The sequence below is a fragment of the Pieris napi genome, chromosome 4, assembly GCF_905475465.1.
Source record: "Pieris napi chromosome 4, ilPieNapi1.2, whole genome shotgun sequence".
NCBI lineage: Eukaryota > Metazoa > Arthropoda > Insecta > Lepidoptera > Pieridae > Pieris > Pieris napi.
This window is the reverse complement of record NC_062237.1, coordinates 10,028,342-10,054,501: the sequence shown is the minus strand read 5'-3', so window position 1 is coordinate 10,054,501 and position 26,160 is coordinate 10,028,342. Positions and strand designations below refer to the sequence as shown.

The window sequence follows — 26,160 nt, the reverse complement described above, 5'->3', positions numbered from 1 at the left end:
CGTTTAAGAATAAGTTAAAACACTTAATGTCTTAATCTTCCTTGTTTTTTTTAAATAGCTGCTAGTTTGTCGTTCTCCGAATTTATAAATTTTGTGCATGTTTTGTCTTGTTTTACAATTATGTTAAAAATACAATACAGTATTTTTTATCAGTGAAACTTTTTGTGGATATGTCCAATGTGTTTATTTTATGTTTTACTTTTATTTTATTTACTGTATAGAGATGTATCTGTTTAGTTTCCTTAATAAATAAATAGATTGAGAGGGTCGAACGAACCAGATCTTTTTATCAATGACTCAGTATTTAGATTCAGATCGAGCGAACGACCTTTCAACTGGGATCGCGCGGAACAAAACTATTGAAATCGGGATGCTATCGATATGAAATTTAGAGAGTAACAGTTATTTAACAAACGAGCCACGAATCGAGCGTAAAAAAGAATATACCTCGCAGAAGCTTAGACGTAAGAATTAATTTGAAAAATTTTGATTTATATTTTGAAGCCAGACTATATTTATAATAATAGATAATTTAATCTTGATAATTCATATCAATATAAAATGTTAAAAATAAAATTTTATATCTTGGTTTATTGCGTCGGTCCTTCCTTCAACGTAGTGTTATTATAAATGAGTTGGACAGACTCGCCATACCTATCACAATATAGAAAAACATTTATTTTTTTATTTTTACTATTTCACCACCATACTATAGTACATCCCCTTGAGTTGCATTAGATGCGTATGTGTGCCGACTTCCGCCAGTCTTCCATCGCTCAGCACACAGATGAGGTCTGCGTCTCTTACTGTGCTTAAGCGATGAGCGATAATTACGCAGGTTCGGCTGGCTTTAGCTCCTTCCAGGGCTTCTTGGACTACCTTAACCAAAAAGCCAGCAAACAAGTCAATGACAAAAAGGACGTTAGTATAGAGTTAGCTTAGGTCCACATCCATTTTGGGTGAGCCTGATCCAAAATGTATGTGTCATACGCATGAAAGAATACATAAAGCCGGGTCCACATTTGTAGCATTTCGGTGTATCGTATCTCCGTTGCGTGGCTTCGGCGCGTATCATGATCGTTAGTTTGGACGCAAAATGATACCCGTTTATGATACATGCCGTATCGGATACGGCCCGATCCGCACTAAGCGCGTATCTTGATACACCTCGTATCCGATACGCGTATCATGATCGGTGGTATGGACGTATTTTGATACTGTATCACGATACTGTACCGCGATACGATACTTGATACACCCCGAACCATCCTGTGTCGGTTTTTTCGCGATCATCAAAGGGAATACACAATGTCAATAGGTGACATGCGAGTGAAATTTTTGTATTTTCCACTGGTATGCTGAAATTTTTAGTCTCGAATCAATGGTATTCCACCATGTTTGTTTCGGTTTCTAAACACTTCAAGCTCCCACCAGCGCCGTCTACGTCTGGACTTATTTTTTTTTGAAATACTATTAATGATAATATAACAACTCCGTCACTATGGCATCAAGAATACCGCACTGAATCTTCTGACTTCCTATTTACACGGAAGAACTCAGAAGGTTGAAGTGAATGGTAAGAGGTCCTCTGGGTCGAAAGTAGATATGGGGGTACCACAGGGCTCAATTCTTGGCCCTTTCCTCTTTCTTGTTTATATAAATGATCTACCTTTTATGGTAGAAAGAAAACATCAGATAGTTTTGTTTGCTGATGACACGTCCTTGATTTTTAAAATCAAACGACAAATAACAAATTTTGACGATGTAAACAATGCTCTATCTTCGATTGTCCATTGGTTTAGTATGAATAACCTTCTACTTAATGCAAAAAAGACAAAATGCCTTAAATTTTCTGCAAAAAATGCAAGGGTTATGGATACTAGACCAATTATAAACGATGAGGAATTGAATCTGGATGATACAACTGTATTTCTCGGAATCACCATGGATTCAAAACTTCAGTGGTCCCCTCATATTAACGGATTGGCGAAGAGACTTAGTTCTGCAGCCTACGCGGTTAAAAAAATTCGCTCACTAACTGATGTCGATACAGCTAGACTTGTTTATTTTAGTTACTTTCATAGCTTAATGACTTATGGCTTATTATTATGGGGTCATGCTTCTGATGTCGAAACTATTTTCATCCTGCAGAAGAGGGCTATTCGTGCAATCTATAATTTAAAATGTAGGGAATCTCTTAGACATAAATTCAAGGAAATTAATATACTTACCTTTCCCTCGCAATATATTTATGAAAATATTATGTATGTATACAAAAATAGTGATAAGTTGACTAGAATAGAACATACGCACAATGTTAATACACGGAACAAACGCAGGCTGCAATTTCCCCGTACTAGACTATCTAAAGTTAGTAATTCTTTTTTGGGGAAAGGGATACTCTTCTTTAATAAAATCCCAGAGGCTCTTTTATCTCTGCCTTTCAATAAATTTAAGAAATGTATTAAAGAAAAGCTGTGTAAAAAGGCTTACTATAAAGTCAACGATTATCTAGTTGATAAAAGGGCCTGGGACTAGTGCTAGACAGGCTACCTCTAATTAATTTGCGATATTTGTTTTAAAATAAGTGTTATTTGATGATTTGATATTTTAAAAGAGTACCGAGAGTTTTTTACGCCGGCTTTTTCTCTCGGCCTACACCCTCTGTCTTCTTTGCCGATGAGTAGGGATGCCTACAAATTGAAATTTAATGACGTGGAATAAGTGATACATGTATCTTATGTTCCATAATAAACATATTTTATTTTATTTTTTTTAACAGGCGCTAGTCACCGCCAAACTGTGAGCAATTGCTGACATGGCTAAACCGTTTGGAAACGAAGACATGACTGAACCGTACGAGAAGGGAAAGGTGCACTAAAATACACGCGCATCAGGAAAAGATACATCGGAAGAAAAGTGAAGCGTCTATATTTGAAAAATTAAAGCCGATACACTGTCATGATACAGCATTTGATAAGTATGGACGCGTTTTTTACAAGATACGCCTTAAAAATACGACATGTACAAAATGAGCGTCCATACTTATGATACAAATACTAGATACGATACGACTGATCGTGATACGTCAACATGCTACAAATGTGGACCCAGCTTTAAAAGAGACCTGTATTAAAAGTGTAAACATTGAAGATATTATTAATATTATTTGATATTATCTATCTTCAGACCTAAAAGTATTCAAAGTTTAATTTAAATATAAAATCTTAAAACTAAATATTAGTCTCCATAATCAGATAAATTATAACGACACTAAATTCATGTTTCTCATTCAAAAGACTTAAAAATCTTTCTCGAAGCTCACATTTACTACGGTCTAACCAATTGCAACAACTTATTTAGATTCCACCCTCATATAGTTTAATAAACATATAACCCGAATAAACATTTAATGAGAAACAACTTAACCAATTTGTTAATGACACTGGAAGGAATTAGCGTTTAAGATACAGGCTAGGCCTAGTTTAAACGCTAGTGCTTATATATTTTTTTTTATGTACGAGGTTAACCAAAATCTATAGTGTAATTCAACGATTCGTTGCCTATTGTATTTTTATAACCTTTAGAATATAAATACAAAATGTAATTGTTTTTGCGTCAAATAAAGTGATTTTATCATGGGAGGTAACACACACCTTCTCACTCTCATTGTCCAAAGCGCTGGTTGCTTCATCAAGCAGCAATATTTTTGGATGTCGTATTAGAGCTCTGGCAATCGCAACCCTTTGTTTCTGTCCTCCTGATAACTGGATCCCTTTTGATCCTATATCGGTTTCGTATCCCTAAACATACCATGATTTAATTTTAAACATTAAACATATCTACCATTTAATGACCGGGCGAAGAAAAACTACAAAATAGCGTTTAAAAACTATCTGTACATAATAAAAATATTCTCCGACCTAAATCTTATATATTAACTAAACAGTGCTTGCAAATCTATATGCTGTGGTCCGATTGTAGAATTGTCTATGATCTGGCTATCCCTTTAATAAAATCGAGTGACGGGAAGTCACGATACTTATAAAACTACTACTACATAAGCACTCAAATCTGCTTACTTGAGAGTTAAGACAAAGGAATTGTATTAAAGTTTATAAAGAAGTAGCGAAACCTTTGGCAACGATACAATAAAATCGTGTATGTTAGCGAGTCGCGCCGCATCGATCACTTCCTGTTGCGTCACGTTCCTACTTTCACCATACGCAATATTCTCGCTAATTGTGCGATCGAAAAGCATCGGCTCTTGAGAGACGATGCCAAAACAACCTCGAATATCGCTCATTCGCAGCCGTGTCAGAGGAAGGTCATCCAACATCTAGAAATAGTGTGATCATCGCATGTTTTAGGAGCGTTCAAGTATTACGTAACGTATTTTATTTCCTTTTGTAAAACGTTACGATGCGGAGCGGGGATTAAATTACGCGTTATTGTTAATGTTGTTGGTGGTCACGAAACGTTTTACTTTACTTGGGTACAGTACTGTACTTGGGTACTGAAAAACGTTACGGCGAGTTACATGGGGGTGGGGGGGTCAATAATCTCCAAAAGTTGCGTTACGTAATACTTGAACGCTCCCTTACAGACACTGAACAGTTTTCCAGTTTCATTGATCATGTTTCAGATGATTGCACATAAGTGACATAACCTTCGGGCTATTCGTCAAATAAGATGATCATTAACTCTGGGCCTGTACCGTATTAGAATTTTTTATTTAAAATATAAAACTAGAATTAAATTATCTACGGTAAATAATAATTGTAAAATATTTAATATTAGTTCATTTCAATTATGTTATCGGGGTTAAAAAGAATGTCAAATATTAATTTAATACTGACTATGCATCCTGAGATAGGGTCATAGTATCTTAACAAAAGTTGTATGACCGTGCTTTTGCCGCAACCACTCTCCCCAACTATAGCTATAGTCTTTCCAATATCAATCTGCAAAGGTAATAAACACGATGAAGTGCATATGTCAACGTAAAATTGTAAAAACACAATCACAATCTTTCGACAGTTTATAATCTCGCGAGATAGATTACAATTTAACGGTATTTACAATTTTACGGTGACACATACACTGTTGGTGAACGTTAGGTGCGGAGAACTATTTTTGTACATAAAGTTCACATCCACACAACACAAATTCATGACAAGTTACGTGCCTATATTTCTTGCAATGCTTATTGCCTATTTAACAGTTAAGACGTTAAAAACGTTTAACGTAGGTTTGACAAGGTTTTGACACGTGTGTCAAATTTACGAAAACAAGATATTTTAAACTGCTATCTGTTCATACATATGAATTACGTTTCAGTTTAAAGGAAAAAGAGATTCGGATTTTCTCATTTATGTTACGTCTCCTAACTTAGCAAGTTCTTTAGTTTGAACTAAATCTTTTTTCTTCGTATTAAACTCTAGTAATTTTATCTGCCGGGATCTAAAAACTCCGATATATCAAAAACATATTGGACTTGACATACCGGAGTCAGACTTTGTACGAGGTATACCTGCAAGTTAAGCCCCCGTAGCACTTTAACAGTGGGTCGTGTTGGATAAGAAAACTCGACATTCTTAAACGTGGCACCACCGCGCGCTTCCTGCAAATACAAAGCCATAGCAAAAAAAGGCTACATATCTGCATTGCGATTCTGTAACTCACTTTTCGAACTCACACAGCGGTTTTCACAGCGGCGGTCGCGATAAACAATAAACTACAAGGAGGGACCTTATCAGAATGCCAAATCGTAAAATCACTGCTTTACGACTGATTTGAGCGCGACCGCCGCTGTGAAAACCGCTGTGAGATTTCGAAAAGTGAGTTACAGAATCGCAAGGCTGGGCTATTCATTGCAACAAAGCTATAGTTTTTAAGTTCAAATTACGCTTATGAACACGCTAAATAACAATCATACAATGATACTTCAGTTTCAGATAGGTGTAATAACTATCGAATCCCGCAAGAATAAATGTTTGATCATTCATTATAGTATAATTTTTCCTTTTCAAACCGAAATGGTTTCCTCGGGCATCAAAAACTCTGACCTCATATTGTTTTAGGGTGGCGGAGAGTTTATTGCCAGTTCTTCTCTTCCGTTCAACGCCCTTGATTTGAGAACTGGCAGTAAATGTAAAATTAGAAGCAGTAAATGTAAAATTAGAAGCATTTAATGTTTATTTCTTTTTTGACGTTCATAACTGTACATTGTGTTATTGTGTTACCTATATGAATAAATGACTTTTGACTTTTAAGCCAGCCTAATTTATTAATTTAATCTAAAATAACAATCATACAAAATTAATATAATCTTCAGGATCCTGAATAGTGGGTTTAGTATCGAGTAGTTGTTTGATTCTTGCAGCCGCATTAACGCCCCTATGAAAGTCCGGCGCATATGCAAATGCGTTCTGCGCTTGATTCGATGCCATTTGCAGGGATTGTGTTGCTCTAAAATATATTTTCAGAAGCAATAACATATCAATATGCAATATATATTGTTATACATTAAAAACCATTCAATAGTAACTACCTAGTCATAGTTCGCGAGAGTAGGTAGTATTTAAAACTTTTTCATCAGATATAAACGCGAATATATTTTATTATTTACATGACTCGACGTTTTGAGAGAAGGTTATTTAAATGTCTACTATATTTTTTTTATTGCCTACACATTTAAAACATTGAGGAAATTATTAAATATTTTGAAAAATACATTATAGAATCTAAGATGAACTCACATCAATACATCCTCATAAGCAATTCCATCAGACACAATAAGATGACTGCCATATGTTAGAGCAGCAGCATTAACAAAGTGAAAAAGAGATCGCGATAGTCCTGTAACAACACCACGCCAATGCGCGGCGCATTTTGCGGTTACTAAGGCGGGTAGAAGAAGATTTGTGTACTCGGACACTACCCTCCTCTCCAATCCAAGTGCCGCTACCGTACGAATATTTGACACCGCTTCTACGGCAACCTAAAAATTATTGCCACATAGTCAATCTAAGAAATTAAGTTTACTTTGATTGGTGAAACGGATTGGAATAGGAATCCTGTTAACATAAAACAATTATTAATTCTCAAGCAGGAGAATGTGATGAAGGTCGAAACTATGAATCACATCTATTGATTGTGATCGGTAAATTCCCGCACAGCAGAAAGTTATACCCGTTGTTCAAACAAAATTTTGAAACAATAAATTATCGATCTCTATCTGATACCAGCCTTTGTATCTCAAGAAAGTTCAATCAATAAAATATTGTTGGATTTTTAGCAGGCCTTCGATAATATAATAGTTCTTAAAAAGAGGGTATAAATTGTGAAGATACCATTGTACTTTTCTCAAGAGCGGATGCGTAACCAGTAGACTCCTCGTCCGTTGCTCTGCCCTGTTGCCAGATCACGAATACAAGGACTGGGCTAAAACACAATACTACCAGGCCGACGCGCCACTCAAACCACATCGCCAGAAAGAAAGCCAGACCCACTGAGCCGAGACCTTGCAGAATAATACCCACCTGTTGACCTGTAGCCTGCAAATAAAATTCAATCCAATTATAAAAAACTTTTTTTTCTTCATAAGGCTCACAAATACTTTCAGTCTTCACATTGTATGATAATAAATTCCTAGATTTATTTTAGTAATTTATTTAAAGAAAAAAAAGAAGCCCGTGTCAAGTACAGGTTATTGTACTTTGGTAGCAAGTAGATTATTATTGTGTTTTCTCCGTGTGTGAATGTATGTTTTGAACGTTTTATAGTACTATAACTAATTAAAAGGACACTTACCCCCTGCACGTAAGCTGCTTCAGACGAGAGCCGAGCGCAAAGAGCACCAGTCGAATGCGAGCGATCGTCAAAAAAGCCAATATGCTGTTGCAATAAATGGGTAAACATTTTCAATCTTAATCTTTCTGTTAAATAGGCCCCGGACGCACCGAATGCTATCGTCTAAAAATTTTAATATATACGATACGATAACAATATTGTATAACCATTTTAATAGATACGATACGATAACGATACGACAATGTACGCTAAAAAATGTAACTAAGGTATAGGTCGGTTGATGAAAGCTGGCGCGTTCACAGTACTCACATTAATGCAATTTCACTATACAGTATGTTTAAAAATATGACTTTTTTGCCAAGCTATATATGTTAGTCTACTCTGGTTTTAGTGGGTTGTAAATAAATAAAAATGTGTCAAATACATATAAATATTATGTGTGTTCTAAGCCTGACCAAGAACGTAAAAGAGTAGTTTGTGTAAATATTTTTTCAATTTTCGACATAAGCTCCATCTAGCTCAACACACTTTACTTTTACTTCACTAACTATTCTTTCAATACTCCTCTTAGAAACCCCAGTCGCATCTGATGTCAAATTAAATATAACATTTTTTTCATTAAACTGTTTTTATTAAGATGCTTAAAATAATTAAAAAAACATTGTGCACCGTTTCACGAGATTGCCCTGGTAATGTTTGAAAAAAGATCAACATGTACAGTAAAGATCAACATAAACAGTAGCAAAAGAAATACAATAACTGTCTCTTTTATACTCATAAGCTTGACCGAGCGCGAGAGAGACGGACAGTCTTTTCATGATGTATTTGTGATTGTATTTCAGTTTGACATCACGCCTCGCGCTTATTCACAGACACTACACAAGCACAAAGTGTAAATGTGTTGAAGCCGCCAGCTTTAGATAACATACCTATATAAAATATTATCTATTTAGTTAAAATTTAACCTCAATAAAGTTCGCTAGTCCAATAGCGCATCCAATAAAAATACAAGACATGGATACTTTCTCAACTTTTTTCATTAATTGCTCTGGATCACTTGATGCCATAGACTGTAAAATAATTATAAAAAATATGTTAAATTATGATAGTTACAACCGAGACGTACCTATAAACACATATGGTAAACAATAAATATAAATAGTCTCACACCAAACAAATCTCCGAATAAAACGACGAATATTGGTACAGAGAAGCCTGTTACAAGAGAACAGAGACAGCCTAGAAAGATAAGTTTCCATTCAGGTGCATTCAACATTATTACTTTTCTAAATGAGAAGGACGGTCCTTTAACTTTCTTCTCATCAATATCCTGTAAGTAAACAATAAACATATATTTTTATTTTTGAAGTGAAACTTCTTTAGAATCGTTGTGATTTCAAACCGGATGCAACGGAAAAAGCGACAGTAAAAAGAGACGGACGCATAAATTCGTAGGATTTGGCGTGGGAGAGAATGAGATGGGAAGAATTTTGCAGTGTATATAAACTTTAAATTATGTGTATTTGATCATTTTCTGAATTAAAAAAACATAGTTGTGCAAAAAATTACATAAGTAAGAATCATCAAATTTCAAACTTCCATTATTTTAGTTTTTATCAAATTTAAGATTGATATTGATATTAAACTTATAAATGAAAATTTAACATAGTCCTACATTTAGTTAGTGAAAAAAGAATAATTTACATATTATTCATTACAAAAACTTTGTTTTTGATGGTTTCACTTCTACCACGTCTGAATTGCACACATGAGTTTTTTTTATAAATAGCTTCACGCAGAGCGTATTGCCACAGACAAAGGTAAGGAAAACGAAATAGTAAAGAAAAATAATTTTACATCGAACGAAAATTACATCGGATAAAGGATAGGATCAGCAAGTTATAAAACTATCTCTAATAAAAAACACTACATTATGGAAAGGAACAGTAATTAATAAAATATATGTCATATAGAATACGATTTGTATACATATGTACTTATAATTTTATATTCATTTATTTAGTTATTAGCTTACGACATCACACACTGTAGGTACTTAATCTGCTAATTATTTTACAAAATCTTACATCTAAAATGTGTGACAATTAACGTAAACATAAGTTACACAAAAAAAAATAGAAATTTAAAATCTACAATAAAACATATACAAGATAATACAAGCACACAAAAAAAGAATAAAATTATAGAAATTTGTTGACACTTAAAGCAGAAAAAAAAAAAAAAAAATCATCAGCAAAACAGCGAATTAGGTTCGAGAAAGGCACCCCACAATGCTTTCTCTAAAACCGATCAGCCCACTACCGAATATATCCAGCTCCGGATAAGCTGTGTTCAATCCGTTAAAATATATTATTTAAAATAAGAAATAAACATAACTTTTTATATACATTATGTAAACATTAAACATATAAAAAATCGTATGGCTTACGATCTTATTTTTAAACTTAAAAGCTTCGATCGCAAATTAACACGTTTCTAAAGCGACATGAGAACAATAGATCTTAATGTTGTGCTTACGATAAATGGAATTACAATGATTTAGTTTTTAAGAATAAGGTGGTTATAGTATATTTATATCAAAGGTGCTACAACCGTCTGGGCATCAGATTTTTCTATATGTTCCATGATCGTTTCTAATAGTGCAAGTAGCAGCAAGTGATCACCCTTCTGTGCCTGACACACCGTCGCATTTTTGTATGTAAGGCATGCCGTTTTTCTCACGATGTTTTTTCTTCACTGTACGTACGAGTATTAAACGCGCACATAGACAGAAAGTCCATTGGTGCACAGCTGGGTATCGAACCTGCGACCTCAGGGATGAAGCCACTGTCAACACTGCTCTTTTTTTTATGTTTTCAATAAATATTGAAGTACAAAAGATCTACTTACATCTAATATTGTTAAATTTTCCTTTTCATTTGACATGATTGGTTCCTCTTCGCTTAGTAAGCTTTCTGCAAAAAATATGACTTAATTCATTTTTCCTTATGTAGGTGAAATGATTAGTTCTAGATTATTTATCTTTGTTTCGAATATAACAGTTAATATTTTTTTTAAATGCGCTAAGTTCATAATACATCTAATTCCTCTTTCCCTCGGAATTTCCTCGTAAAAAAAATCTGACGGTAGTTTCATAATAGTTATACCCTATTATGAAACTACCGTCACAGATGACTAACGAACGAGTGTGTGTGCGTTAATTTAAAAGCCAAGGTCGTGATTCTGTCAGCCCTTGATATTGGATATGCAAAAATTATTATTAATGATACAACATAAGAGTGATAACCAAAAACTTTTAACGACCGTTTCATGAATCGCAAAAAGTTAATTATAAAAAGTGATAGCTCGTAAGTATAGACTTTCCATATAATTTGTATTGCATTTACTTCCAACGAATTCAAGCACACCTTAAGTTACTTAATACCTCTTAAGTAACAAGATTTAGGCCATGTTCAGATGGCAAAATTTTGACAGATATGCAACGTCCGTTGACTGTTCCATAGAGCGCGCGCTTCCATCGCAATTCGTATTCAGTTCAAAATTAGTGAATCTGAAGATTCACATCTTATCTATACAAAATAATATCTTCCACGTGCATTTTCTAAGCTCTATCGAAACAGACTGACGAGCTTTCGCAACGCGCGTCAGCGCTTGTCATTTGTACGCTTTATAAAATTGATCGCGCGTTAACCTGATGTTAATAAATCATAACAAATAACACCCTATCTCACAAATAAATAAAACACCAAAACCCATCAAAGACTACAAACAATACTATGTATGAATCGAACCTTTGCTACTTGATTTTATTTCCTCTTCTGTTACAGTTTTAAACATTTTATAATAATAGCCTTGCGTGTTTAATAAGTGATCATGGCTACCCGATTCTACCACTTGACCCTCATGCATCACGTAAATTATATCCACATTTCGTATAGTTGATAACCGATGGGCTATTATAAGTGTAGTTCGACCTTTAGTTGCCTGAAATTGATTGAAACGATTAGAAGACATAATTGAAGAAGTTGAGGCGAAGGGGAAGTAATAAGTTTAATTTTTCTCACTCAAAATTTTTACTCGAAGGAAAATTGTTTTTTTTTATTTAAAAGCAAGGATATTTGACGGTGAAATTTATAAACTTCCCATACTTCACATTCTTATTTCTTATTCTGAGATGTTCGCTAAATTAAAGTATAATTTAAAAAAAAAATGTAATAGTTTCGCATTTTCTTGTATGACAAATATGATTATCGAATTTGTTAAAACAAATTCGATAATTTTTAATGTTCGCGATTCATATGATAAATCATATGAATCGCGCTGGTATTTAATTTTCAAATATTAATTTATTTTAGTTTAACAACGACACAACTCCGAGATGTACCTTATCCAAAGCCTTCTGTACTTTATGTTCAGAAGCCGTGTCGAGTGCGCTAGTGGCTTCGTCGAGTAAAAGAATGCGCGGGTTTCGAACGAGCGCGCGAGCGATTGCTATGCGCTGCTTCTGACCGCCCGATAGTGACGCACCGCGCTCGCCGACCAATGTATCGTAGCCCTGAAAAGTAAACTCTACGAAAACATTCACAAAGTTTTCTCAGAATAACGTTACCCTCAACAACAACAACGACGAAAACTTTACATTATTATGAAATAATTTTAATATTAAACTAGTTTTAATACTACTACATTAAAACTGCGAGGCTGCTTCGTTCACTAAAAAAGCTACAAACTAAATTTTTATTAAAGAAATCTTTCATATCTTAATCTTAAGAATGTTATTTCATATAATAAGTTTAAGCTTGCTTGTTAGCAAAATACAAAATACTAACTAATGGTAGTTTCATTATGAAGTCATGAGCATTAGCCTGCTTGGCAGCATCTTCAACATCTCTATTAGTAGCGTTTTCGTAGCCATATCGGATGTTCTCGCGAATACTGGTACTGAATAAAACAGGCTCTTGCCAAACAAGACCAATTTGGGATCGCAACCATTTCACAGACAGATCCTTTACATTATTTCCATCTAATTTTATCTAAAAAAAACATGTGTGTGTACTTTTGTACGCGGGTTAGAAGTTATACTTCTTTGACGTAACAAGATAAAAATCTTTTTAAAAATATTATCGCATTACTTTCGCCTTATTCTACGTTTGTAGAAAAAACGACACAAACAATAGTTTATTTAAATATCACAAAAAACTATTTCTATACAAGTAAAGAAATGGACATTTTTTATTCAAAAATGTTGACTATGCTAACTTCAGGGTGTCGCTTTTTTAAGACGGTGTGCGCTCGCATCGTAAAAATTTACTCTCATAATAAATTATAATAAACTCATAATAAACATTTTTCCCTAACGCGCCAATAGAAGTATAACTTCAATAACATTGATATACAAAAAACCCAAGATGCACAGTCTCGAATAAAAGTAACGCTCGAAAGTGTCCCGAAACACTATTTCTGTCTCTTTACACGTGTTACAAGCATATATTATTGCAAAATCAACCTTACGCAAATTGTTTAAAGTTGTTATTACAACGCAGTAAAATTTTACGACCGACCGTGGCCGGTAGGATAAGGTATTGAGTAGAGTCGAACATGACTTTTTTATTTACAACTATTTAACATAATTTTAAATTTATCCGACGTTTCGCGTCCTTTACAGCGTGCGTGGTCACGGTGACTGAAGGCAAAAGGTGTTGGATGTTAAATAAAAGTAAATTTATAATAATACATAACTTTAATCCGGTTAAAAAGTTTTTTCTTTAGATTAAAAAAAATGTTAAATTGGCTACCTCCTGACCTACACTTTATATAGCGGAAATATATTTGTCAAAAACTACACACAAAATAGTTCAAAAGTACATAAATTTATTTATAAAACTAAACACAAATAAATAACATCGACTCCACTTATTAGAACAGGGTCATTCTTATAATGCGACTAAAATAAAAAAGAAGACTGTAATGCGTTGTTCTAACACTGAACAAGCAGCCATTGAAGTTGTCCGTATAGAAGTTTGTGCGTTGAATGAAGTTTTTAGAAAAAAATAATAAAAATCACACATTGCTTATTATAATCAGTCATAAAAACAACAAAAACTAATCAATAAAGTTTTTTAATTACCGAAAATACCATCCTTTTTAGCCTTCTTGACGTTATATTTTTACAATTTCTCACAGAACACTTTAGCATTTTTAACAACTGCTCCCAGACGCGAGCGACGCGAGACTATTTGAAATGAGCGCACAATTTAGAATGTTGCGCTCATTTTTTGAGGACGTTTTTTAGACGTTGAGTGTGCATCTTGGGTTTTTTGTATATCAATGTTCAATAAGTACTAAATTAAAAAGACATACAAGTAGGTACGTTACAAACACGACTTAATCATATGTTTAAAGTAGTATATAATTAAAGTATATACACCAGCAACCGTATTTTTTGCAATATTCTATTATATTTATTTATTAACACTTCGTTGCATTTACATAATAAAAATTTAACATAATCAAATGAAACGGATGGCAACTGGAGGCCTTATCGCTTTCGAGCGATCTCTTCCAGGCAACCACCGTGAAAAAATTTATTAATTCAGTTCAGTTCAGTTAGTAAAATTAGAATTTTATTTTATTTAGGCCAGACAAAAGATTTGTGGCTTTTTATTACATAACATTTAAAGATACTTTGCACAATAAGAGCTATTACGCACTGTCGACTTGTCGCCGGCGACTCGATCTCTCGGCGACCAAAACATAGGCAACTAGGCAGGCGACCAAGCCGAGCGACAGTATTCCAAGTACATTCGTGCAGACGTCCGGTCGTTACGACAGTTGCTCGCAGTGTGAATGCTTCCATTTGAAGCCGTGCTTCTATTGGTCGCCAGCGACCGGCAGTCGCTTGTGTGTCGCCACGACGCGGCGAGTCGCCCAGTCGCTTGGGTGACCGACGACCAAGTGCGTAGACATCTATTTAAACTGTAGAAACTCACAGTCGCTGGCGACAAGTCGACAGTGCGTAATAGCTCTAAGGAATTAGTGCAGACCCAATTACAGCCTACATCTTGCGCTTGCCTTCCACGTTATACGGCTTTTAGCGGACGGCGAAACCGAGCGAATCGTATAATCTTTAATTAATAATTAAAATAATAATGAAAAGAAATATAGCTCTATTAAGACGTGTTTCATTGTCCCGTTACTAGTTGATCGTAAAAAATTTCTTGCTGTAGCATTGAGCGTATTTTTTAAAATAAAATATTAATACTTACAGAGCCCTCTTCTATGTCATAATATCTCGATAAAAGCTGAATAATTGTCGATTTCCCACAACCAGAATGTCCTACCAAAGCGACTGTTTGTCCGTGTTTTATAATCAAATTTACAGATTTTAGTACCTAAAAATTATATTTGTATAATGCGAACGTAGCACGTTAATAACCAACGCATTTGTTTGGTTTGGTAAAATATAAGCTCATTGTGCACGTTCCGTAACAGAAATATTATATACGACAGTCTAATCATGACATTCCGAATTTCCGAAACGAGACTTGACGTCAAGTGGGAGTCCTGTTAATCAAAATAACTTAATATATAATTAATAAATTTATAAGGAACTAGCGCGTCCGGATTGACATTTTTTTAATTTTGTTTGTACATATGTTCTTTAATAGGTATTGTGGAACATTGTTTTGTTCTATCCATCAGCGCATGCGATAAAAGAAATTTTATAGGCATTTTTTACACCTTGGGTAACATTATTGTAATTTTAGTAGGGATCCTTATTTTTTTCTTTCAATTTATATAGCCTATATTAATCAGTGATAATGTAGCATTCAAATGTTGAAATAATTTTTAAAATCGGTATAGTACTTTTTAAGCGAATTCTTTACAAACATACTTACATACAAATCTTTCCTCTTTATAATATTAGTATAGATTAATAAAATACTGACAGTAATATCCGGTCTTGATGGATAGTGAAATACAACGTTCTTATATTCAATATCTCCTCTGAAATCATTTGGTTTGACTCCTCTATTTAATATGGGGTTTATGGTTGGCAGATTGTCAAGAGTTTGAAATATTTGGGCTCCGGCGCCCCTTGCTGAACCAAATGTATTCATCAGAGAGGCAACCATACCGAAATTACTTAAAGCTGTCATCACCCCGAAAAATACCTGAAAATAATTCAGTTTCATATATTAAAATAAATTGTTCGAAATACATTTTTTTTTTCATTTTATTAAATTTGATGAGGGTGCTCTCAAAAATATTTTGACTCGGCCGATCTTCACATTTATTCATTAGTCATTGTTGAGATTCACTCGGTTAACGTTTGATGCATTTTTATATATACTTTTGTTAATTTCTTGTCAATAGTTACGTCCTCCATTTAGACTGTTATAGTGAGTGTTTTGTGCGTGTTCGTGAACTATTATTGTAAGGCATGGTACAGCATCAGTCTAATTTCTCCAAATCCTTACGGCTGACGTAATCGTGTGCCTTTCTTTCTAGTAAGGAGCAGTACAACGAGGTATGTACTCAGGACTTATTCTAGTATAAGATTATATGTATCGACGGCCACCGAACCGTTCTTTGGGGTACATTATAGAAATATAAACACGGTTGATGAACTTTATATCCACAAAAGGTTTAGGTTAAAGGCCTTATTTCGAGAAGTATTTGCCACTAGTAACTTACTGAAAACATGACATCGGCATTATAGGTTTTCGGCTCCTTTATCACGAGATAAATTCCAAAATAAAATGATATAGCGTAAGAGCCAAACACGCAGAAGAAAAGTGTGCCCATCGATAGTCCGGTAAATGCTTCTGCAATAAAGATACATAGCGTACAGAAGTAGACAGCGGAAAATCTGACTGCGCGTTCATACTTTCACTGAATGATAAGGCTCTCTCGTTGCGAGCATAGCATATAGAGTGTGGCTAGAGCAGTGCTGGCGTAGCTTGAGCGTGCGACTCTCATCCATGAGGTATTTCTATGTGCGTATTTGACATTCGAATGTTGAAGGTAAACATCGTGAGGAAACTAGCTTGCCTTAGACCCAAACAATCGACGGCGTGTGTCAGGCACAGGGGGCTTATCACCTACGTGCCTATTAGATTGTAAAATTATCATGAAACAGATAGGTACAGAAATCTGAGGATCAGACCTAAATCGGTTGTAGTGCCATTGATTTATTTATTTTCTTTATGTGCTTTGTTCCTTCCTTAGATAATGAGAGTCTAAAACAAAAGAAGAACGATTGTACGCTCCGTTCAATTCTGATTGGTCTCTGGTCCTGTGGGATAAGGTACGATGGTAAACTGCTATTGGACGCGAGTGTATAATATTTTTTTTAATGGTATATAAAACTGGTAATCTGTAATACCAAATCCAACATACGATTGTTCTGCAGCCATAGTAGGATAGCTGCCTTAAGGTGTGTGTGTGGTTGTGTGTCAAAATTCCATTACGTCTTAACACACGGCTCAAAGTCATATCCGTTTGACAAATCAAAATCAAACGCAACCAATATGGGCTAGTGACCAGGATGTTGGGCTAGCAAAATGTAGTTTGGACACTTAAGGAATTTCACACATCTTGAAAAATAACCCTAGATACGCCAATCTATTGTTACTCAGAACTAGTTTTTGATACGCTTTTACTACTCACTTTCAAAAATTAAATATTATGTTTACAACTAACCTTTTTCACTATTTTGTGAGCGTGTAGATATGCTCTTCCCTACATTTTCTAATTCAATTGACATTCAAGAAACCAGATAGATTTTTCTATTCTTCTCGCACAACAGCGTAACACTAAACGACAACGTCTCTAGTAAAAATTGTCAATGGGAATAGTTCATTGACAATTTTTACTGCATTGTATTTTGACTGCATACAATATGTTGTTTCTTGTAAAAATCGAAAAACTTTATTGACCAAACGGCCTAACAGATTTAATTAAAATTTTGAAAATCGTTGAAGATCGTTGAGCTATAATGCGTTATGCCAACGATTAACTACGAAACAACTTGTATTCTTACCCTTTTTAATGTGAAGATTTCTCGCTCTAATTAAGTGTTTTCGATATCTTGCTATCTCTTTCTCCTGCCCATTAAAAGCGTAGACTGTTCTGATAGAACTTATAGCTTCCTCAGCAACCATACTGGCATCGCTTTTAGCTTTAGATTGCTTCTTGTACAATTTGTTGGCTATCTAAATAAAAAAGTCCCGTCAGCAGGGACATCTTTTTTTGACCGTAACCATTATTGTTTTACCGGAGATCAACAGCTAGCTACCATGTTGAGTATTGAATAAATTAAAAAAAAAACGTGTGTGTACTTATGTACACGCGTAAGAAGTTATACTTCGAGGTGTCGGTTCCTTGTAACGATGTGCGCGCGCATCGTAAAAATTTACTCTAATCGTTTTTCCCTAGCCAAAAGTATAACTTCAAAAATTACATATTTTATTAAAAATTAATTCATTTGAAAATGTTTCAAACAAACGACGAAAAGATCTTCATATATATCTATTTATCAAAACTTATTGAAATATTTATATGAAAACTAGCTGACCCGACATACGATGTTTTGCCATATATATATATATATATATATATATATATATATATATAAAAATATATAAAAATTAAGGGTGGTATGTATTTTTGTATTTTGTATCATAAAAAAAAATTGTCTAAAAAATAAAAAAATCACTTTTGGGGTCGCCACCCTTGTCACTTAGGGGCTTGAAAGATATATAGTAGCCGATACTCAGACTTACTGAATATGTATATAAAATTTGATAAAAATCGGTCAAGCCGTTTCGGAGGAGTATGGGAACGAACATTGTGACACGACAATTTTAATATTAGATTAAGAACATATTATAAAATATCATACCCATCCCGTCAATCCGACCAGAAAGAATGTTATTGGTGCAGGAATAAGACAGAGCAGGGCGAGTTTCCATCCCTTTATCAGGGACATGATGATGCAACCAAGTGCTACTGCTAAACTGTAGATAAGCGACGCCAGCTTGCCTCCAATACCTTGTTCCAACTTTATAACGTCACTACAAATTGTAATATTAAGAATTTAATAGCGCCAGTATATTTACAGAGACTTCATCATCACGTGAATGAAACGAGTTAATATGTGGAACAGCCCTGCGATTCCGTAACTCACTTTTCGAACTCACACAGCGGTTTTGATAAACAATAAACTACAAGCTCCCACCTTTTCAGAATGCCGAATCATAAAATGACTGCTTCACGACTGATTTGAGAGCGACCGCCGCGGCGAAAACCGTTGTGTGAGTTCGAAAAGTGAGTTACAGAATCACAGGGCAGAACAGAGTCTTCTAAATAGAGACTGTAAGTGTTATTGGACACATTCTTATATCTTTAATTAATAAATTAGGTTAGAATTTAATTACACGTTGCTCTCAATAGAAGAGCTATTCTATAAAACTAGCTTATTAATATTTTTAATTTATTCAATCTTTACATACGGCCTCCCCTGTCTACATTTTTGAATAAGGTCATAATATATTTTTAAAGCTATACTTCTTTTGGCGCGTGATGATGATGACAAAAAAGCGACTCCCTGAAGTTAGCTACAGTCAACATTTTATTTTGTGATATTTAATTAAACTTTATATATACTTTAACTAGATAATGCGTTATAATAAAACTTTCAATATATTAAATACTTTTTTCTATTGTTAGTGCCGTTTTGTCTACAAACGAAGAATAAAGTTTTCGAAAAGATTTTTATCTTGTTACGCCAAAGAAGTATAACTTCTAACGCGTGTACATAAAAGTACAGACACGTTTTTTTACGTACTTATCAGATATCACAGCTTAGGAAATTTTAGGACAAAAGCTTTAAAGTAGTATGCTAAAACTTTTTGAAAAGACACTGGGTCAGATAACATTTTATCAAAAATCCATCATCATCCAAGTAGATATAATCATGAGCTGTCACCTGCATGGCGAACCTGACATCGTGAAAACCTTAAGTTTGAGGGGTTACGATGGGCTGAACATGTTGTCCAAATTCGAGACTACCAGGAGGCTTATAAAAGCAACCTATTTCACCATGCGTCCTGCTGATAGAGGACAACTCTTTGTTTTTAATTTATGTTATTATTATAAATTACTTAAGATGTCATTTGGAACATGGTTTAATGGTTGCAGCTCCTTACAAACGTTGTGTAAAAAAAAAGACATGGCGATTAAAAAGAGTGGCGGAGAGTTTATTGCCAGTTCTTCTCTTCCGTTCTACGCCCTTGATTTGAAACTGGCACTAAATGTAAAATTAGAAGCATTAATATTTATTTGTTTACTGACAAGTCATAAGTGTACAATGTGTTACCTATATGATTAAATGATTTTTGAATTTTGAACCTTGATGGCTTTTCTGGCAAGACCAAGGCCAAATAGGCTGTAGTAGGTACTTGATATGGTTAGGACATTTAACGTTATTAATTATAAATGTATTATGTATACTTTAACGCTGTTGTTGGGTAAAAGATAATAAATATAGATATCTTTCAAGACACATACTTGATACTAATGATAATTAAGTGATAAGCCATTATAATGTTAAGTGACTAATGCAAGATTTATCGCAAGTCACGTTTTTTTTTTATGTAATAGGAGGCAAACGGGCAGGAGGCTCACCTGATGTTAAGTGATACCGCCGCCCATGGACACTCACAATGCCAGAAGGCTCGCAAGTGCGTTGCCGGCCTTTCAAGAATTGGTACGCTCTTTTCATGAAGGACCCTAAGTCGAATTGGTTCGGAAATACTTCTGTGGGCAGCTGGTTCCACATAGTGGTGGTGCGCGGCAAAAACTGCCTTAGAAAACGCTCTGTTGTGGAACGACGGACGTATACTTTTTACACCAAGTCCTTAAAGTTTTGGTAATTAAAGTCCGTTTCTCTAATCAAATAGCACTGTTAACTGCCACACAATTTTGATTTAAATTTGAAGAAAAGAGTCCGTTAAGTTAAACCACGAAACACGATTTTAAAACTTGACTTATTCACTATATTCTGCACTCGATGTGGTGGATAACATATTTTGTTGGTATAGGACCTCCGCTATTACAGCCGGATAAGCACTTTAGACTAAATATTTTTAAGGAAAACTATTTATTTAGTATTTTTTTGTGAGGACACAACGTGCACGCCGTGACTACCCGCAGAATACCTCTTAATATATTATTATTATCCAGATCGTATAGAGACACATTTTTTTATAGAAACTTTCATATATACAATGATACATTTTTATTAACATACGGAATTATTTACTCTGCCATCTTTGAAGCGAAGTCCCCGGTATGGTGCAGATCGTAGTACGCAAAGTCCTGATTTAATGCCGCTCTCAAATATTCTTGCCTTAGCTTTAGTACCTATAGAAAACCGTTTAATACATACTTTAGTCATGCATCCTTTAATGAGGGGCTGTGCCTCTATGATACAATACCGTATCAAACGGATGTAAAAGTTAATCAAAATCTGATTAGTGATATATGTATGCCAAGGTTTTATTGCAATTTTTGTAAATTCGGTCAAATATATCAAAATGCGTATGGATTAACGAAACACTTCGTAACTTATCTTTCAACTTTGTGACCAATCATTATAATTGCTTTGTTTTATTACTAATAAGGGTAAAATCAAAATCTAATTATTAAAATTAAAATAATAAATCTAATTATTAAAATTAAAATAATTTATACGATCGTATCGTCGAAGTAAATTTACAAAACGTAGGTAAGTAACGATCATGCCTGTCAAGTGACTTCTTCCACACGAAAAAAAATTTACATTTAAATCGTAAACCAGAAAGAAATTCCACTATCTATCTGAAGGCTGAAATCAGACTTTTTGTCTTAACTGTCATCAGATTGTGCGTATTTTTTTAAGTAACAGTGGGCAAACGGGCAGGAGGCTCACCTGATGTTAGGTGACACCGCCGCCGCCGCCGCATTCACATTGCCAGCTAGGGCAAGTGCATTGCCTGCGTTAAAAGAATTTGCACTCTTTTCTTAAAAACCTCTAAACGGAATTGGTTCGGAAATACATCGGTAGGCAGCTGGTTCCACATAATGGTGGTGTGCAGTAAAAACTGCCTTAATAAAACGCTCAATTGCGTATCGACGGACGAAGAGGTGATACGGGCGGAATTTCGTATTACTAATTAAATAACCCGAACAACTCTTCTTTCATATCTTTACGCAACGTCAAGGAATTCTGCATCGCGAGCGCGTCCTAATAATCGCGAATCCAACCTTTATATTTCTTAGGGAGAGGAAGGGAGATGGTCTCCGAGAACCTCACTCACCGGTATACCTATTGCATCACTTGACTGATCGATGAAGTCCGAAAGCAACAGCATGGCAGTCCCACTAGGCGTATGTTAATAGATTAAATTAAAAAAATGTTATACCTACCTGACGAATAGCCGTAATATTCATAAGCGCAGTTCCCAAGTAACCTCCTAGCAGTAATAAACCACCAATACACGAGTATTTACGTACAAAATCTTGGATTTCATTTAAAAAATACGCTTCAGTCTCCGCACTTTTATCTGCCTTAGCGTAATTGATCATTGACTGGAATCCATTGGAAACTAATGTGATGGAATAGGACAAAGATATTCCAGATATAAAACTCGCCAATAAACCAATTGTAATTAAAATACAATCTTGCTTCGTAGCAAATCTGAACTGAAACAATCAAAACAATCAAAATGTAGTTGATGAAAAGAAATGAAAGTTTTTATTAGTACCACATAGTTAGATAGTTATTTTTGTCTTAATTCTACTTCGACGAAGGCATACTACTAGTGGTTTTGTATTTCCATATTTCAGGTCACATTACTTACGCGATTTTTTAAACGGTAAATTAATAGATTCAGAACTATCGATTTACTTCTAATGCTTTTTGCATTATGAGAGTTTTTAAACATACAAAATCTTACCAATGTGAAATAAGAAATACTTGGTATCTTTAGTTTATGCTGACCATTCCTGTAAAAAAAGGATCATGGGATTATACTTAGACGCTGTTTGTATAATTTTAGTGACAAAAATAGAATTCAGCCTACCGTGTTTCTTCTCTCATAGTTACTATTATTACTTTCGCAAGAATTATCGAACGGTCATATTTTTCAAAGGAAATTGTTTTTTTTTGTAGGGTTTTTTTTTGTGATTTTATGACTTGGCATCTACAACCTTTAGGTCAATTATAGGGATTAATATAACATATACAGATTACAGATATGGAAATTTAAACCATAGAGTTCTAGACTACTATAGACTAAACCTAATAAATATAGATTTCTTGTAACGGTTAATCGTCGTCATCAGCTTTTATTTATTGTTACGACTACAGGGCCAAGTAATGAGCAGTGTTGGCCTAGTAGCTTGAGCGTGTGCCTCTCAACCCTTAGGGCTTGCGAGCGAAACACGGCGGTCCCTGGTTGGTTCTCTTTCCGAACAGACTCTATTAATTTTATAGTGTATCCTTCCTCCTATTTAATCTGTGGAGTGTGGTATGTCTATGGTCGCTGGATTGTTGTTTGAGAAATAATATGTGCTCTGTGATTATGTGATAAAAATTGAGATCTTTTAGAGCTTGTTTATTTAGATAGAAAAATCGCAATTCTAAACTGTGTGTTTAAATTTAGACAATATTTAATAAATTTACAACCTCTATTGATAATGCCGATATAGATTGCATTAAGAAATTTTAATTTATTAATTAATACGTGACTATTTCAATTTTTATTTTCGGTCCATTTCTAAAAGTAAAGCAAGCATAAGAGGTAACTCTTACCTATTTAAACATCCATACGTTTTTAATTTACGCACATGATATTCATTTTGGGTTTTTTAAATTACAGAGAAAACGATGGGTGGCTGTAAATGTACATACAGAAATTGCACTGTGAAAACAGATGGAAAAACTCATATGTTTCACTACCCTGTGTTTAACAAGATTCGATGTCACCAGTGGATCATCAATGCACGTCGCTATGAATTTTTAAACCTTAAAGTATCCCAATTAAAGAACAGAGTTGTTTGCCAACATCATTTCAAGGATAACAATTTTATGAACTGCCAGGTAATTCCGATTTACATTAACATGACTTGCAAATGTAAACCTTTTTTAATTACAAAAAATTATGAGAACCTTATACTGAAAATTTAGTTTTCTAACTATAGATTAATTTACATTTACAGAAAGCGAAGTTGACAATGGATGCAATTCCAACAGAAGATGGTCCATATTGTGATCCTACAAAGTGGAAAAAAGATCAAAATATAGGTTCAGTATTGCCTCTCTTAACAGATGAAATAGAGAATGATGTTTTAACACATGACCAAAAAGTTGCTAACTACTCTATTAAATATGCAGACTTCTTAACAAACTTTGAATCCGATTTATTAAACAGTACCAATATAGATTCATTTAGCTTGGACTGTAAGGATTATGAGGTAGCTGATCGGAACATACGGAAATTTAGTGATCGATTAGTGTTTCAACCAAATACTAATATCAACTCTCCATTTGCTATTGTTAATCCATATGATAAAAGCAGCAAAGAAAGAAGTAAAGAAATAACAGTCCAAGAAATAATTATAGAAGATAATGTAGTCCCCAGTGAAGAAAAACCAACAATTCAAGGTGAATTTCCTTTGACAGAGGTTACAATGTCTTTATTAAGTAATAAACAGCAAGACGAGCCAAGAAAAATTAAAGTGAATACAGAATGTCGTTATATGAAAAATAAACCAATAACAACACCATCAACTCCTGTAAATAAAGCATCTAAGGTTAAGATATTATCAGAAAAGAAAATTAAGGATGCTATATCAATACCAAAAAATCTTCAGCCTATATCACCAAGTTCAGTTATTAAATTGCCAAAAAAGGATAACCAAATAAGTGTACCTATTAGTACTGGAACACAAACTAGCGTTCACCCTGTTAAAAGAAATTTATTAGTTACTAGAGAACAAAACTTCATTTATCCTGTAGATTTAAATGTAGAAAAGCATGAACCACCCCAATATTCATTGGATATACAATATCAAACATTAGAAAATGAACAGCCCTCATACTCATTAAATTTAAACTCTCTAAAATTCGACCATCCTTCTTCAGTGTATACTTTAGAAGTAAATGAACCACGAGATAATCTATTAGGAACTAATTCTATAATTATAAATGAACCATTTATACCACAATCAGTATCCTCAAATGAACTCCAAACAAATAATGCACAACCATTATATACAATAGATATCAATGGAAAGAAACAGAAATGTTTGCCAAGTATAACAGGGGATACTAATAGGCAAGAAATTCAAAAGACAGATTACCCAGTGGATACAATTCCCAATAAAACTGATACAACAATGTTGTGTCTCAATAACTTAATACCTCAAGAAAATAAATCTGGAATTAAAGTTCTACAAGACAAAGACAAATTTGACACCCAATCAAAAAGAAATACTAATATACCATCTAATTTGATTCTAAACCCAAAAGAAGTGTGTATTATTAATGATAACAAAAAGTCAGTGTCACCTTCAAAAGGCAGGGTGAGTCCAAAAAGATTAGCTGTGATAGAAAAAAAGAGGAAATTTAATAAGAAATTAATTGATGCCGTTATAGCATTGGATAATAACGTACAACAGAAATCCCCTCCAAAAATTGTAAAAGTGTTCAAATATAAAAATCAAGCGAAGAATGAACCAAAAAAAGGTCAGGAGTCAACACAAGTGTCGTCCTATTTATCAACTGAACCAAAGCTGCCCAGTGTTCAGGAATACACTTTAAAGTTTTTAGAAGATCGTTTGCAACAAATGGAAAATAGATTATTAGGAAAAATTGATCAGAATTCACAAAAAATTCAAGAAATGAAAGAATCAATAAAATCAAAGTCAGAAAATAAGACTGTGTCCATACAAGCAAGTGCCAATGGTAATCCAGAGACCTATAAGAGACAGTTATACAATGATATTTCACAATTTCTAAGCCCAAGTTGCAGTAGTGCTGTCTATGAAGAATTATTTATAAATAAGTATTCTATTAAAAAAATTAAGGATAGTGATGAAGTAAGCAGTAAGCGGAGACGGTGCAGGTGATTGTTATTGTAATATTAAGTGCAAATAATGTGTATACACACAAAGTACTGTGTATTTGTTCCGAATTTGAAATATTATGTATGTTGGACAAGATTTATCTTGTAAAATAGTCTTGATAAACAATGAATAAACAAGATTCAATTGTTT

The 26,160-nt window shown here is 34.1% G+C and overlaps 2 protein-coding genes across 11 annotated transcripts; one reads left to right on the top strand and one right to left on the bottom strand.

Annotated features, from left to right (window-relative positions):
* Positions 1 to 493: 493 nt before the first annotated feature.
* LOC125048563 (ATP-dependent translocase ABCB1-like) lies at positions 494 to 23,108 on the bottom strand. Of its 9 annotated transcripts, none has more exons than XM_047647287.1 (24): positions 22,965 to 23,108; positions 22,839 to 22,887; positions 22,309 to 22,584; positions 21,164 to 21,264; positions 18,743 to 18,914; positions 17,882 to 18,053; positions 16,534 to 16,664; positions 15,786 to 16,010; positions 15,102 to 15,227; positions 12,666 to 12,869; positions 12,221 to 12,391; positions 11,628 to 11,820; positions 10,726 to 10,790; positions 8,984 to 9,145; positions 8,781 to 8,885; positions 7,816 to 7,977; positions 7,356 to 7,559; positions 6,762 to 7,003; positions 6,318 to 6,471; positions 5,534 to 5,623; positions 4,860 to 4,964; positions 4,136 to 4,339; positions 3,657 to 3,803; positions 494 to 879 (listed from the first exon to the last, which is right to left on the bottom strand). In XM_047647287.1, exons 1-24 carry the CDS (start codon positions 22,979 to 22,981, stop codon positions 694 to 696), a joined length of 3,663 nt encoding a protein of 1,220 aa, XP_047503243.1. In that variant the 5' UTR covers positions 22,982 to 23,108; the 3' UTR covers positions 494 to 693. The 9 variants fall into 9 exon arrangements, with proteins under 9 accessions (XP_047503243.1, XP_047503247.1, XP_047503246.1 ...); XM_047647291.1 differs by having other exon boundaries at positions 7,545 to 7,559; XM_047647290.1 differs by having other exon boundaries at positions 22,309 to 22,487; positions 22,965 to 23,098.
* On the top strand, positions 16,184 to 26,160 carry LOC125048565. 2 transcript variants are annotated; one of them, XM_047647298.1, is made up of 3 exons: positions 16,184 to 16,366; positions 23,763 to 23,983; positions 24,103 to 26,160. In XM_047647298.1, the coding sequence occupies exons 2-3, from the start codon at positions 23,771 to 23,773 to the stop codon at positions 26,011 to 26,013; spliced, it is 2,124 nt and encodes a 707-aa protein (XP_047503254.1). In that variant the 5' UTR covers positions 16,184 to 16,366; positions 23,763 to 23,770; the 3' UTR covers positions 26,014 to 26,160. The 2 variants fall into 2 exon arrangements, with proteins under 2 accessions (XP_047503254.1, XP_047503253.1); XM_047647297.1 differs by lacking the exon at positions 16,184 to 16,366 and adding an exon at positions 23,469 to 23,684.